Here is a 15,077-nt window from a genome sequence, read left to right on the forward strand (position 1 = left end):
GACTATTTGTTGATGGAAATTATATATCTGAATGATTTGATTTGTGTAATTTGTCAAATTTGTCATCAAATCAAATTGTGATGATGCTGAATGCAGTCTGTCACTATCATCTTCTGCGTTCTGCCTGTGTTCTGTCAGGGGAAATCATCTTCGGCATGCATGCACGGTTGCTGAAGGTGGAAGCTGGTAGTAGCATTAACTGTCAGCATAAACCGTAGGAGGGACTTGGGTTTCCCCACATCATCTAAAGTGATGGACTTGCACTACAGAGGAAATAGAACACAGTCCTTTTGCTTTGTTCTTATTGTCATTCTGTTTCATAGGTAGGCTACTGTGTTCTACATCTACTTTTTAATGTTGTCTTTGAATGGTTTGTAATCAGTTGTGCCAGCAGTAAATCTGGTTTGTATGGAGTTTTGTGCTCACCTTTTCCAAAAACCATGAAGTGGTAAGGTCTGTGCTCCTCTGCCACCATAGGCTACCTCAGGGCAGCACTTGTTTTGTGTCCATTGTTCCATCTTATCCACCTTTTTGTTCTGTTGTTCTGTTGTAGTGCTCTAGCCTACATGTTCTCTCTCTCTCTCTCTCTCTCTCTCTCTCTCTCTCTCTCTCTCTCTCTCTCTCTCCCAAGATTACATTTTGTGACAAAATACGGAATAATAAATAGTCTACATTTTAACTCATCAAACTGAACGCCGAGGTTTTCGACGGCCTTTCCTGCGCTCAGACCTTATTTGAACTGTATTAAAGCCCCATTTATTTTCCCATAGTTTTTTTTTCATACAACGAGCTTCCGGCACCCGGGACATGTGACGTCACGACCCATCGAGCAGACGACAGACGGATAAAGGAAGGAGTCAAGAATCTCACTTTCGTGGAGCTGAACGAAGTCTGAATGTGTGATAGGATAGCATCCATTGGATCTTCCGTCAAACTTGGGAAGATAACCTTTGTCCTGTCGCGTATATCGGAACAGAAGAATCCGGACACCTGGACGATTAACATTTGAACGTGTATTTATACGCTTTTATTTGATGTGAATGTTAGACTGAACAGACGAGTGTTAGCTGTTAACTATGGCTAATGCAGCGTTAGCAGTTACCGAGTGCCGTTAATGTTAGCCAAGATTCTGCCGACGTTGTACTCCTCAGCTTCATAAGCTAACGTACAGCTAACGCGTGTAGGTTTTTAACGATAACAACGTTTGTGAAACAAACTAGTTTTAGGTAGTGTCAATAATTGTTGACCTCTTGATTTTAAAGGAACGTCAAATCCAGTAACGTTAGCTTACTGTAAGCAACTACAGCTAGCTGGTTACCTAGCTAGCGAGGCTAGGTAGCGAGGGTTGCAGGCTAGCTAGCGATAGCTAGCTCAATGTGAACGGTTTCGTTAGTGTCAACTTATTCTGTAATGCGCCCCTGCCATACTACCCAATCGTTATTTTAAACAGATGTTCGTCTTGTAGACTGATGTTTGTGTAGCGTATAGTTGCTGTCGCTGTCTGTCTAATTTGTCCTTTTAGAAAACTGATTGCAACGTTACCGTAGTTGAACGGTAACTCAACGCTAGCTAACGTTTCTGTTAGAGAAAAACAGGAAAATAATAATTGGCCTTGAGATTGTGGCTTGTCATTAGGGTTACAACACCCCTCAAACATCACTGGACGGGACATCGCTGTTCTTTTGTTTTAATTTAACGTTACTCAACAAATCTCGAGTACCCAAGCAGTCCCAGAGGAGCTGCGGGGTTGGAGCATGTCAGGGCGACCCAGAACCACTTCCTTCGCAGAGAGCTGCAAGCCAGTGCCGCAGCCCTCAGCCTTCGGTAGCATGAAAGTCAGCCGTAAGTACACTTTTATGTCTTGAAACGTAACCTTTGAATTACATGATTACTGCATTTCTGTGTCTTCATTTGACTGTTTGCATACTAGAGTTTTATCTGAGAAGAATTCTAGCTTGCCCTCTAATATCGGACAATTATAGATTAATTTGATTTGGGATATTTGTCAAGTCTGTCATTAAATTTGATTATGTTGATGTTGAACGCAGTCTGTCATTGTCAACTTCTGCGGTCTGTCAGTGTTAGATCGAACAAGAGGCTTATTGTCAAGCAAGTTTAAGATCATCGTTGTGTGGAGTCAGGTTTTTAGATTGCATGAGTTCAGCTTATTGATGTCTAAATTGAGGCAAGGGGAAACCACCTTCGGCATGCATGGCACGGATGCTGAATATGTCTGTGGAAGCTCTAGGATAGTAATTCTTGCACTCACTCTTCCAGCATAAGACGTGGGAGGGACTGGTCATTGGGTTTCCCCACATCACATCCTAAAATGATGGACTTGCACTACAGACACATAGAGGAACTAGAACTCAACTCAAGTGTGACTGACATCCAATTGTAATCTTCCATTCTGTCTGACATCTAGAGCTGTAGTCAGCTGACTCACTGGGCTGTCATTATAGGAAAAGGCTTGCCCCAGTGACTGAGAGACACCCTTGGCTTTTAAATGATGGGTGTGGTCAAGATCGTGAAAGGTGTGTGTGTGTGTGTGTGTGTGTGTGTGTGTGTGTGTGTGTGTGTGTGTGTGTGTGTGTGTGTGTGTGTGTGTGTGTGTGTGTGTGTGTGTGTGTGTGTGTGTGTGTGTGTGTGTGTGTGTGTGTGTGTGTGTGTGTGTGTGTGTGTGTGTGTGTGTGTGTGTAAGAAGACTCATGGAAGCTTCATGCTGGGCTTCCTTCCTTCCTTCCTTCCCTCTACTACTGTTCCAGTCCATTTCTCATGTCCTGCTTCACACCCCATTGCTATAAGCTCCTACACACACACACACACACACACACACACACACATGCACGTACACACCCTTAGGTCCTACTGACCTAGTCCCACCCTTCCAAAGCCCATTATGGAACAGCAGGCAGTGGAGCCATGATGTCAGTGCTCTTGTTACATGGACCCAGTGCTGTTCCACTGTGGTGCTTTCTGTCTCGGTCTGATCTTGAATCAGTGGTTGCACAGTACGTGACCACTATCAGGGAACTGTGTCGGTATCAGTGAGGTGAGCTGATGGTTATGGTATGAGAGAGAGAGAGAGACGGGGAGAGAGAAGTCTGTGGAGTGACTCATCATCTCTTGCTCCTTTGCTGAGTAGACAGCGTATGAAAGAGAACAATGAGGAGAGAGTCAATAGATAGAGAGAGAGAGAAAGAGAGAGAGTGAGAGTGTGAGAGGCAAGCAAGATGGAGAGCATGACCTAATGAATGGAAAGCATTTTCCATTGAGTCTTGATATGTGTTTCTGTGTGTTGATGCCCCTTGTATGGTCATGTGGAAGAGGGGCTGCTGTCCCTGTAGCGAGTGCGGCCAGGTCCTTTGAGGAAATTCCATTGACATGACGTCACACTTCCTACATACATCAGACCAATTGTGTGTCAATATGGGCTTGCCTGAGTATGCCTTTGTGTGCATGTAACTTTAAAGGAATGCCGTGACGTCGATTATTGCTTATGTGGGTGGCATTTGACTCATGCTTTCGGAAGTGAGGGAAGCCTTTGATCATGCACTCCCCGCCCCTGTCAGCTGAAACAAGAGAATACTATAATGGTGGTGATAATATAACCCCCCGCCTCTTTTTTTTCCTATTTTTCTCTCAGGAGATAAGGATGGCAGTAAAGTGACCACAGTAGTGGCTACTCTGGGCCAGGTTCCGGACCGGCCTCAGGAGGTCAGCTACACAGACATCAAGGTGATCGGCAATGGCTCCTTTGGCGTGGTGTATCAGGCCAAGCTGTGCGATTCTGGAGAGATGGTGGCCATCAAGAAGGTCTTGCAGGACAAGCGATTCAAGGTGTGTGTGTGTGTGTGTGTGTGTGTGTGATTTCTCTCCCTTTATTGTCAAGGAGTAATCAAACCCGACCGTATGGTTCTATAGTTATAGTTATTTAGCAGACGCCTTTGTCCAAAGGTTCTATATCAGATACTGTATGTCGCATGATTCTTTTCACGGTCAACTGTCCACCCCTCTCCTGTCACATGCTGGGCTGCAGACTTTTAATACTTTTAATACAAGCCACACACCTGGCTCAGCCTGTGAGTGCCGAGAAGAGGTTTGAGCATGCACTTATACACTCGAAACAGATCACTGTTAGATTAATGTATGTATAAATTCAACAAACAAACACCAATCCAATCCAGTCCAATCCCTGTAAATTATATCTGCTTTAAAACATGGGTATTCACAGTTGAATGACCATTTTATATTTGCATGTAAAAGCAGGGGTGAAAGTCGTTTTCAGTTCTTGCCAGTAGCCTACCGTGACAACTCGTCGTAGGGTACATAAATGTATTCATTTTAGCCTATTTTCAGAGCATTCACCAGGGCCTGCTATTTAGTGTCATCATTCTCTCTTTCGTACCTGCCTGTAAATAACAGTTATACCTGCACATAGTAGCCCTTTTGATGATATTGTTTGAATATCGTTTGATTTCAAAATCCCTTGCTACTTCGTTTTAGAACCACATCGGAACCGCTTCCATCTTCTATTAACCTAGTTCATTATTTGTTGAACAACACCAGCCTGTGCTACCATCACTTTTGAACTGTAAGTTCACTTCCCCTCTACTCAATAGACCGTTCAGGAGGGAGGGAGAGAGGGCAAGTGGATGCGAAACGCCAAAGCAAGTGTTGCTGCTTAAACTGACAATGATCGTGAAACACTCAATATTTGCAATATAACACTTTCATGTATCTCGCGTTCAGCAACCTGTGATATATCGAGTACATTCGGTATATCATGCAGCCCTAACGGTAGCCGTAATTCATCAGAAGTTGCTCCGTTTTTGACACATCAGGCCAGCAGGCTCTGGTGAATCATCATGACTGATTGTGAACGTGGGCACATGTAGTTGATGCCACTTCCTGTGAATCCTCGCCGAGTTCAGCGGGCCAGCCCTCTTAAGTTCCACTCCACTCCACTCCACTCCCGCCGTTCAGAGGACTGGGATTCCCTGCTTACTGTAGCTGTGCCCTGCTCCTGATCACCTCTTCTCCCACTGTTAATGTAGATCCTCCTTTTAGCCTAGTTATTACATTAGCTATAGTTGGACCTTCTAGTTGAACTATAGTTGGACTATTGTTTGCACTTTGCCCACCATTCAAATTGGGGCCCTATTCGGTTTTTAAGTGATGATGTAACAATGGGATAATAAATAGTTTTCCGGGTCCAACGGCTTTCAAACTCATATGTTATTCTCCATAGACAGTAAAATAAACTATTATTTTCCGCTATTCTGACTAGCCTTTAAGAAAATTGTCATCTTATACGGACTTGTTGCCTCAACCTAATCAAATCTATATTTTTCGCGGAAGCCTGGACGTTACCCATTCATATATCATCTGGCTGCATAGCTACAGTGATTACTTTGTTAAAGTTTAGCGATTTTATTTTAAAACCACTAAAACGAAGGTGGTGATGACAAAGTTTACAAGTAGCAAAACCCGTCTGGCTGCGCTAATAAACGTCTTTTCACAAAATAACTGCTGGGTCCGTGACGTCGGACTTAACAACCGAATACCCTAGACGGCAGCCATTGTTTAAAGCACTGAGTTGAATTGTGAGTCATGCCCTCATGTCCTCCTGTCTGTCTGTCCCAATGTCAGAACCGTGAGCTGCAGATCATGCGGAAGCTGGACCACTGCAACATTGTGCGTCTGCGCTACTACTTCTACTCAAATGGAGACAAGGTGAGGTTCAGCATGCCCCCCCCCCCCCTCTTCTTTTTTTTGTTGCCCCCCCTCGTGTCATATCCTGCCATCTCCTCATCCCTTCCTATTCTGGGCTCTCTTCTCTTCTCTTCTCTTCTCTTCTCTTCTCTTCTCTTCTCTTCTCCTCTGTTCTCTTCTGTTCTCTTCTCTTCTGTCATCACCTCTCCTCTCTCCCACCTCCATGCTCGTTCTCCTCATTCTCCTTTAAATGTCACTTTGTCACTGCCCTCTGTGCTTTCCTTTTCGTCATATCCTGTCGTCTTTCCTTCTCTGGCTTTCCTCCCCCCCCCCCCCCCCCCCCTCCCCATATTCATTCCAATCATTCTCCTCTTTTTTTCATTTTTCCCCTCTCTCTTCTCATCATCCCTTATTTTCTCCTCTTCTTTGCATATCCCCTTCCCTTTTGCTCTCCTGTTCTGTGCTCCCGCTTTAGATGTTCAAGCCAGCTCTGTTTGTGTGTGTGTCTGCATATGTCTACAACTCGTTAGCTACTAATGCTCAGATAACAGATTAAATCAGCACACACCTGACATGTTGCCTGGGAAGCTCCTGCCTAGTAACAGTGATGGATTGACATCCATGAGCCTGAGGGGAGTCCCCCCCCACCAACCCCCATGGGAGCAGCGTCCTCCGAGACAGCTGTCAATCATGCCACTGATCACAGCTGTGTCGTCTGAATGACACACTCCCTGTCATGGAAACGGACAATCTTCCAGCGCACCTATTTATAATCAGACCTCCGGCCCCCCTATTTTAAACAGGAGGTCGAGTGAGTCAGCACACAATGGAGGGAGAGAGGGGAGGATGGAGGAGAAGGAGAGAGGTGGAGAATGGAGGAGAAGGAGAGAGGGGAGGATGGAGGAGAAGGAGAGAGGTGGAGGATGGAGGGAGAGAGGGGAGGATGGAGGAGGTGGAGAGAGGGAGAGAGGGGAGGATGGAGGAGAAAGAGAGAGGTGGAGAGAGGGATAGAGGGGAGGATGGAGGAGAAGGAGAGAGGTGGAGAGTGCGAAGGAAGAGCGACTGATCACGCACTCTGCCTGTTGCTTCTGTTGGACGTTGAGTGCTAACGTTGAGTCCTACTTTAAGTGCGTCACTGTCCTGGTGTGATCCTCAGAAGGAACAGAACATATTCAGACACACACACACACACACACACACACACACACACACACACACACACACACACACACACACACACACACACACACACACACACACACACACACACACACACACACATATTCACACACTGAAGTACATGTACACACACACACACACACACACACACACGCACACATTCTGTGCTTTAGTGTGGCCTGTTGAAAATGGGTAAGTACCTGCAGTTCCCATAACTGCGCTGCTGCCACCAGGCGTTGGCGAGCCAATCAGCTGGTCCGCCGCGGCCTGACAGCCAATGGGATGCGTGGGCTGGAGCTGCTGTTGTGAGGCAGGAGAGTGAGTCAGCGTCTGAACAGGGACTGAGGCGATGTGTTACCAGAGGAGGCTCACACAAACCCACTGACGCGCACACACACACACACACACACACACACGCACAGTATTTGTCTGGCTTCTGTGTCAGAGGGTCAGATTTTTTTTGTCGTGTTTTTTTGGGGGGGGCGGAGGGGGTTTGGGTCATTTGTTCATGTCACGGGGTTAGAGGGCTTTTTTTCTGTTTTGAGAAGTGACGCGCATGTGTGCGTGCAAGAGGTCGTAGAAACAAAATAACCCAGACTCAGTGTGTCATAAGTTGTTATCGTTTTTGTCTTATGCACATTAAGATCTGTCAACTCCTGTCAAAAAATCTCAACTCTCCTTACCTCTCTTCTCTCCATCTCTCTGTAGAAGGACGAGGTGTATCTGAACCTGGTGCTGGACTATGTTCCGGAGACGGTGTACCGTGTCGCCCGACACTACAGTCGAGCCAAACAGATGCTCCCCATGATCTACGTCAAGGTACGTCCCTCTCCCTTCTGGTTTTCTCATGTCCTTTTTCTCTCCTTTGCTTTCCCATCTCTTTTAGTAACACCTACTTCTCACAACATTTATGGTCCTTTCAAAAGGATCTCTGAGATGGTCACTAGTTCACTTACCTAACTTCCCGTCCCATTCACATATACAGCGATTCTCTCTTTCGCCTCGAAAGTGGTTATTTGGCCTGTAATCACTGAATTATATTGACATTACATGGTCTTTTGTAGCTAGTGTCCGTATATGTGAATGGAGCTTAAACTGTACAGAGCTCAATCAGACGGAAAATGTTGTGTAAGGAGCAGCGGGCTCAGTGAAGAGGTTTGCTGCCCCAGACAGTCGGTCTGCCCGAGTCTGAATCCCGCCATCGCGTGTTACTTTGGTTGAAAGCGTCTCCTGAATATGTCGCCTCCGTCCTTTGAAACGGGCGAGACCAAACAAACCAATAAAACTGTCATGTTCTTCTCTCTGTAGTTGTACATGTACCAGCTGTTCCGCAGTCTGGCCTACATCCACTCGTATGGCATCTGCCACCGCGACATCAAGCCCCAGAACCTGCTGCTGGACCCCGAGACTGCTGTCCTCAAGCTCTGTGACTTTGGGAGGTAGGTGTCTCTCTGTCTCTCTCTATCTCTCTCTCTCTCTCTCTCTCTTTCTTTCTTTCTTTCTTTTTTTCTTTCTTTCTTTCTTTCTTTCTTTCTTTCTTTCTTTCTTTCTTTCTTTCTTTCTCTCTCTCTCTCTCTCTCTCACTCTCTCACTCTATCAGTCTCCATGTGTTCAGATCCACCACTCATTCCCTTCATAGTAGTGCTGTGCGATATGGACAAAAAGTTATATCCCGATATAGAATTTCTACTTAAAATTATATATTTATATCCACACATTAATGCAAATTTTTCTTATAATTTCTAATCATTTTTTTTTTATCAGTTATGGTTGTGTACAGTAGGTGTAATTAAGTGCCTGTCACTTTAAGAAATACGTGAGAGAAAATAATGACCTTAAACCCAATAGTAAGCCTAAATGATCAATGCCATAGCCTAGAATGGTTAGCAACACACATTTGAGAGATGCAAATGAGCAAATCAACTTGATATTAGCCTATACTTGTGTGTTACAATAGCATCACTTAAACTAGCAGCATGTCTCGCTGTTAATAGCACTACTGCGCATACCAGTGCGTGTGAGGGGGGAAAGACGCACAGCCACAGGCTAGCTTTTAGGGGAGACCTGCCTTGCGCGCACCGCTTCTTCAGAATAACACATTCTTAAACGTATTGTAAAGTAGGCTAACATTAGGTGTTGTGACATTTTAATTTCAGGGTATTGCAATACTTTTGTTGTATCGGTGCACCGTGCAACACTAGTCTTTATGCCAACGTCAAAAAAGTTTCATTTGTTTACTATTAGCTGCCTGCGTTCATTTGCCTGCTTGGCCACCCATCCCGAGTCAGTAAATTAAGTTTACGTTGCCCGCTGCCAGAAGCGGCAACACACCTGCAGTTAAATTGTCTGAGCAGTCACAGCCACATACGTTAAAATTACGATATAAACGGTAGAGGACTTTATCGTACGATAGACATTTTTCTGTCGTACAACGATATATACCGTAGTATCGCACAGCACTACTTCATAGTGTAATGATTGGTGAATTATAAGGTGGTTTTGCACTATGTACTGATTGAGTGGATGTTCTATACACATGGTCTGGTTCTCCTCCTCTACTCCATGTAGCCCCTTATTTTATTCACTTCATAGTGCACAGGGCGTAACGTTCTCCCGCACCGTGCCTGAATTCAGGCGTCATAAATATGTCCTAAAACACAAGTCTCTCGTGATTTCAGGCGCACAAGTGTGTGCCGTGCTTTAAGCCCTGAGTGCGCACTGTGTGTACTGGATGTTCTGAACGCCGGCTCGGTGATGTCAAAGCGGTTCTGTCCCTCCCAGCAGGAGCCTAGTTTGCTCTCAGTCCCAGCATCATTAGATCGTCAGCTGTTGATGTTGATGCTGCTTCTGATGATTGGGCCTCTATCAGCCTTGGCACCCGAGGCTGGTGCTTAGTGGTGATGGTGGTGGAGGTGGTGATGGTGGTGGAGGTGGTGATGGTGGTGATGGTGGTGGAGGTGGTGATGGTGGTGGAGGTGGTGATGGTGGTGATGATCTTGTGTGTTGATGAGCTGTGGTGAATTAGCATGGCGACGTTGCTGCTAAAGCTGGGTGGTGTGATGGTAGTGACGTTGCTGCTAAAGCTGTGTGGTGTGGTGTGATGGTGGTGCGTTAATGAGGGTGCTGATGGTGGTGTGTGTTAATGAGGCTGGTGCTGATGGTGTAACTGGTCTCCTGCAGTGCCAAGCAGCTGGTGCGCGGGGAGCCCAACGTGTCCTACATCTGCTCACGCTACTACAGGGCGCCCGAGCTCATCTTCGGAGCCACCGACTACACATCCAGCATAGGTAAGCCACACACACACACACACACACCGACTACACATCGAGCATAGGTAAGCCAGACACACACACACCGACTACACATCCAGCATAGGTAAGCCACACACACACACACCGACTACACATCGAGCATAGGTAAGCCAGACACACACACATACACACACATACACACACACCGACTACACATCCAGCATAGGTCAGCTACACACACACACACACACACACAATACATCCAGCATACATCCAGCATAGGTAAGCTACTCACACACACGTGCACACACACACACACACACTCCACATCCAGCATAGGTAGACTACTCACACACACACACCCACTCCACATCCAGCATAGGTAAACTACTCACACACCGACTACACTTCCAGCATAGGTAAGCTAGCTGCATGAGAACAGCAGCAAATGTGCTAAAGAGAGTGGCTTTTTAAAGCTGGTTCTTGTGTGTCCCTGCTCCTCAGACGTGTGGTCAGCAGGCTGTGTGCTGGCCGAGCTGCTGCTGGGGCAGCCCATCTTCCCCGGGGACAGCGGCGTCGACCAGCTGGTGGAGATCATCAAGGTAACTCAGATTTATGTGTACACGGCACACGCGCGTCTTTGTCAGTGTAATGAAGTGATGTGGTGTGTGTGTGCGCATTCCTATATGGAAACTGGTGTGTGCGTGTGCGTGTGTGTGCGTGTGCGTGTGTGCGTGTGTGCGTGTGTGTGTATGTATTCCTGTATATGGAAACTCAGATCCGTCTGTGTTCCCTAGGTTCTAGGCACCCCCAGCAGGGAGCAGATCCGTGAGATGAACCCCAACTACACAGAGTTCAAGTTCCCCCAGATCAAAGCACACCCCTGGACTAAGGTATATCTGCATACATACTACTTTAATACACACGGTAAAGAGCACCTACCACATGCCACCATCTTTGGCTACAGATTACACAGCTCTGTATTCTTCACTTGGTGTGTGTCTCTGCATTGGCACACGCATGCTTTGTGGCTTTGTGTGTTTGTGTGTGCATTGCAGAAGGGAAGAAATATTTGAAATGTGTAATTCACCGTGTGTGTGTGTGTGTGTGTGTGTGTGTGTGTGCGCTGCAGGTGTTCCGGCCCCGCACCTCTCCGGAGGCGATCGCTCTGTGCTCGCGGCTCCTGGAGTACCCGCCGTCCTCCCGCTTCTCCCCGCTGGAGGCGTGCGCCCACTCCTTCTTCGACGAGCTGCGCGAGCCCAACACTAAGCTGCCCAACGGGCGCGACCGACCCGCTCTCTTCAACTTCACCACTCAGGGTAGGGCTCACGCTCAGGCTCAGACCGCTCTCTTTGATTGGCCACCAGGCACCATGTTGGGCAGGTCGAGTGTTTGAGTAGGAGCAGAGCCATAGAAAGAGAGAGTTGCGACACTCTTTTGATGTTGCCGCCACACGATCAAAAGTTAAAAAAAAAAACTGTGCTGAATGGCTGAATCGCAGGAGTGTGGGATGTACTTCTGGATGCTGGAAGGTGTAATCAATTAACTCATTTACTATGACCAAGAGATTGGCTGTAAATAGTTCCAAAAGTCCCATAACGAGGAAATAGCCTGGAAAAAGCGCTGCCATTTTTTCCTATGGAGGTCTATGGGAGTGTCGCCACTCTGTTTTATCTACCGCTCTGAGTAGGAGAGCTCTCGATTGTTTTAATTGGCTCATGTTGTTGTTGTTGTTTTTCTAGAGTTGTCCGGTAATCCATCTCTGGCGTCCATCTTGATCCCTGCCCACGCTCGCACCCCTGCTGGCTCCAGCCCCTCTGGATCAACTAACGCAGGTCAGTTCCGTGACCTGTTCTGACCGCTGACCAGAGGCCGACATCCTGGCTCCAGAAAATAAAAGTCCTGCCATCATCACTAATTATCTGATCTTCCTGGCTGCTAATTAGAATGAGCTGGTTTACTTATTGGGTGGATCTGATGCTTGGCAGGACTTTTACGTTCTGAACCTGGGGTGTCTGCTTCTACTGCTAACCCTGGGCAGCGTTTGCTAGCTACTACCTCAGAGTAAGAACTGAAATTGCAGCTGAAAAGTAACGTTGAAATACTAAAATTCTGGTGACATATGAAAAAGCATAGCCTCGAAACATTTAAAGAAGTTAGGACATGTTATCTGTTCATTGCTTTATCAGTGTTTAAAAACATGACCCTCACTGGTCATTTCGGTTGTGCTTGGTCAGCAATTATAAAAACTGTGATCTCCAATACTTCGGTCTCGGGAGAGTACATACCTTAATGTGAGGGCTAAAAATGTAATACTTAGAGGAGGTCATTCCTGTACAAACGTATTCAAGAATTTCTGACCACCCAAAACTATTCTTGAGGTGCTAAAAAAAAGCCAATTCACTTGCCAGTATTTCATGTTTAGATATGATTGCAGCAAAGCATTCTGCCTGTCTCAATTGCCCTGCCCTTTTCTCATTGTGTGTGTGTGTGTGTGTGTCTCTCTCTCTCTCTCAGACTCCAGTGGTGAGCATGGCCAAACCACCGCTGCCTCTTCCTCCAACCCTGCGTCCTGAGTAGCAGGGCCGTTCCGCCCACCCCCACGAGCAGGCCAATCCCGCGCTGCTCTCTGACCACTCTCGTGGTCCCGCAGCCACAGCTGGGTTGCCCTCTTTCAAATCAAAACAAGCAAAAAAAAGAAGAACTCAAGGAACATAGAAGAGCCATCATAATGTCGACCCCCCCCCCCCATCCCTACCCCTCCAACACACACACACACACACACACACACACACACACACACACACACACACACACACACACACACACACTCTTTCTCTCCCAGCTCCCAGCGATGTGTTTTTACTGCTGTTATTCCAGTCATTTTTGTTATTGTTGTCATTGCTGTTGTTGTCATTATTTATTTGTACAAAAGGACATCAGTGCTATGTGGAAGCTGCTCTTCTCTCCAGATCTCAATGGAGGATTTGACTGTCAGAATAGTGGAAAGCATGACTCGTTCAACTGGACACTGCTAACGTGAAGAACGTGATCATAGCTTTTGTTCACTCTGACAAACTGATGTCTGCTTATTTTACTCTGAGAATGCAAGCTGGATGTAAGACCAGCTTTCATTGCCTACTGACAGTGGACAGTGCCGTAGTAGAGGACCTCAAGGTCGCCATCTAGTGGCCGAAGGCCCCGCATCCATCCTCCTCACACCTACTCTCCAAAAGTCTCCTTTGTACGTTAGGCACTTGATGCCCGTCACCTCTCTGCTCCAGAGGGAACAAGACTGTAACCGGAAAAACATACTGACCTCCAGCCTCCGTTGGAGAGAGCGCTGGTTGGTGGATCCTTGAAAATGGGTGCTGGAAGTGGAGTGTTACTTCATTTGTATGTGTTGTGTTTTTTTTTTTTTTTTCCTAAACCACTTTAGCAGTCTTCCTGCAGTCCACTCCCTTCAGGTCATTGAAACACATCAGCCTACACATGTTTAACATTTTCACCAAACTGAATTGTGTGTGTGTGCGTGTGTGTGTGACTGTCTGCACCTGTGTATGTGTGCCTGTCTGTCTGTGTTCTTGTGCAAGTCTGCATGCGTTGCCCATGAGCTATTAGCAAGCAGACCCCTTTTAGTGAGAGAAAAGAATAATGAAGACAAATCAGGGCAAAAAAAAAAAAAAAAAAAAGTGTAGATATCCCAACACGTCACCACCCGTCACTGCATATTATGGTTGCATTGGCCACAGCACCACATGAGTTTGGAGTGCCTTTAACACACACACACACACACACAACTACACACGCTCAAGCACACATTCTTTTTGTTTTTTCGTTTGGCGTGTAGGTGTGTGAACTGTATGTCAGTGCTCCGAGATGTCTAGGTGAGATGCTGGTGGTTGTACCGTCGCTGTCCTGTTACTGTGGAATTGCATAGTGTCACGCCATCAGCTGTCCCCTTTGGGGCACGTTAAAACAGTTGTAGGTCAATGGCCATCCGTAGTTTAAATCTGCGCATAAGCATCGTCACGAGCTGGACCTTCATAGTCGCTGAGGAACAGTGATGTAATGGCTGTAGAAGTCAAAGCTTTAAGTGTCAAAGGGTTGCATGTCTCAAATGGAGGTGCCCTTTGGGTCGCGCCAGTGTGTCCCGGGTGCGCTTGCAATTTCATCAGAAGTGTATGCAAGGTATGCTTTCGGTAGTATTGGCACCCATCCCTCTGTTCCTGGTTGGTTATCCCTAACCATGAAGTGAGACCTTTCAGTTCTCTGCTCAGCACAATGCAGAAGCTGAATCACCTTCTTCAAACGACAGGATGAGGTGACCGCATTGAAAAGCAGCAGGACCATTTGCAGCTTAAAAGAAAACTGTTCTCTCCATACTTGAATTGTTTTTTTTTTTGTTTGTTGTTTTTTTTCGTTTTTGGATAGGGCTGTATGCTTCCTCAGTTAACCTCTGACATCCATGTAAATACATCCTGGTTCTGCTTTCATGTGTCACTTGATTCAGAGCAGTAGGTTTATGGTACTGCATTCAATAAAGTGTAGGATAGCTTGGAAACACTACATGCTTGTTGTGTCGTCTGACTCCCTTCACAGACTGAATTGATAAGCCACGACAGTCAGACAGGTGTGACGATGTCTAAGAACAATGCAAAAGACATGCTGACCATGTCATTAAAATGATATGAACACACGTAAACATGAAACAGGATCAGATAGAGAAGGATGCATTAAGTCGAAGGCTGTCACTGAATTCACCCCTTCCTCTCAATAATGAATTAACATGTGGATCTGTGTAAATGTAAAAAAAAAAAAAAAAAATCCAAAAATGTAGATCAAGCATTGTGAATCATTTGCAAATTGCTAACCCTACATTTAATTGAGAATAGTGTAAAATACTTAAATATGCAGAGGTGGAAAAGTCAG

The 15,077-nt window shown here is 46.2% G+C and overlaps 1 protein-coding gene across 1 annotated transcript; it reads left to right on the forward strand.

Moving 5' to 3' along the window:
- The first annotated feature begins 857 nt into the window (after window positions 1-857).
- Window positions 858-14,714, forward strand: LOC134071099 (glycogen synthase kinase-3 beta-like). Its single transcript, XM_062527683.1, has 11 exons — window positions 858-1,842; window positions 3,647-3,840; window positions 5,653-5,736; window positions 7,603-7,713; window positions 8,203-8,333; window positions 10,075-10,181; window positions 10,650-10,747; window positions 10,943-11,038; window positions 11,278-11,464; window positions 11,888-11,980; window positions 12,663-14,714. The coding sequence occupies exons 1-11, from the start codon at window positions 1,755-1,757 to the stop codon at window positions 12,719-12,721; spliced, it is 1,248 nt and encodes a 415-aa protein (XP_062383667.1). The 5' UTR covers window positions 858-1,754; the 3' UTR covers window positions 12,722-14,714.
- The last annotated feature ends 363 nt before the right edge of the window (window positions 14,715-15,077 follow it).

Source organism: Sardina pilchardus, chromosome 23, assembly GCF_963854185.1.
Source record: "Sardina pilchardus chromosome 23, fSarPil1.1, whole genome shotgun sequence".
NCBI lineage: Eukaryota > Metazoa > Chordata > Actinopteri > Clupeiformes > Clupeidae > Sardina > Sardina pilchardus.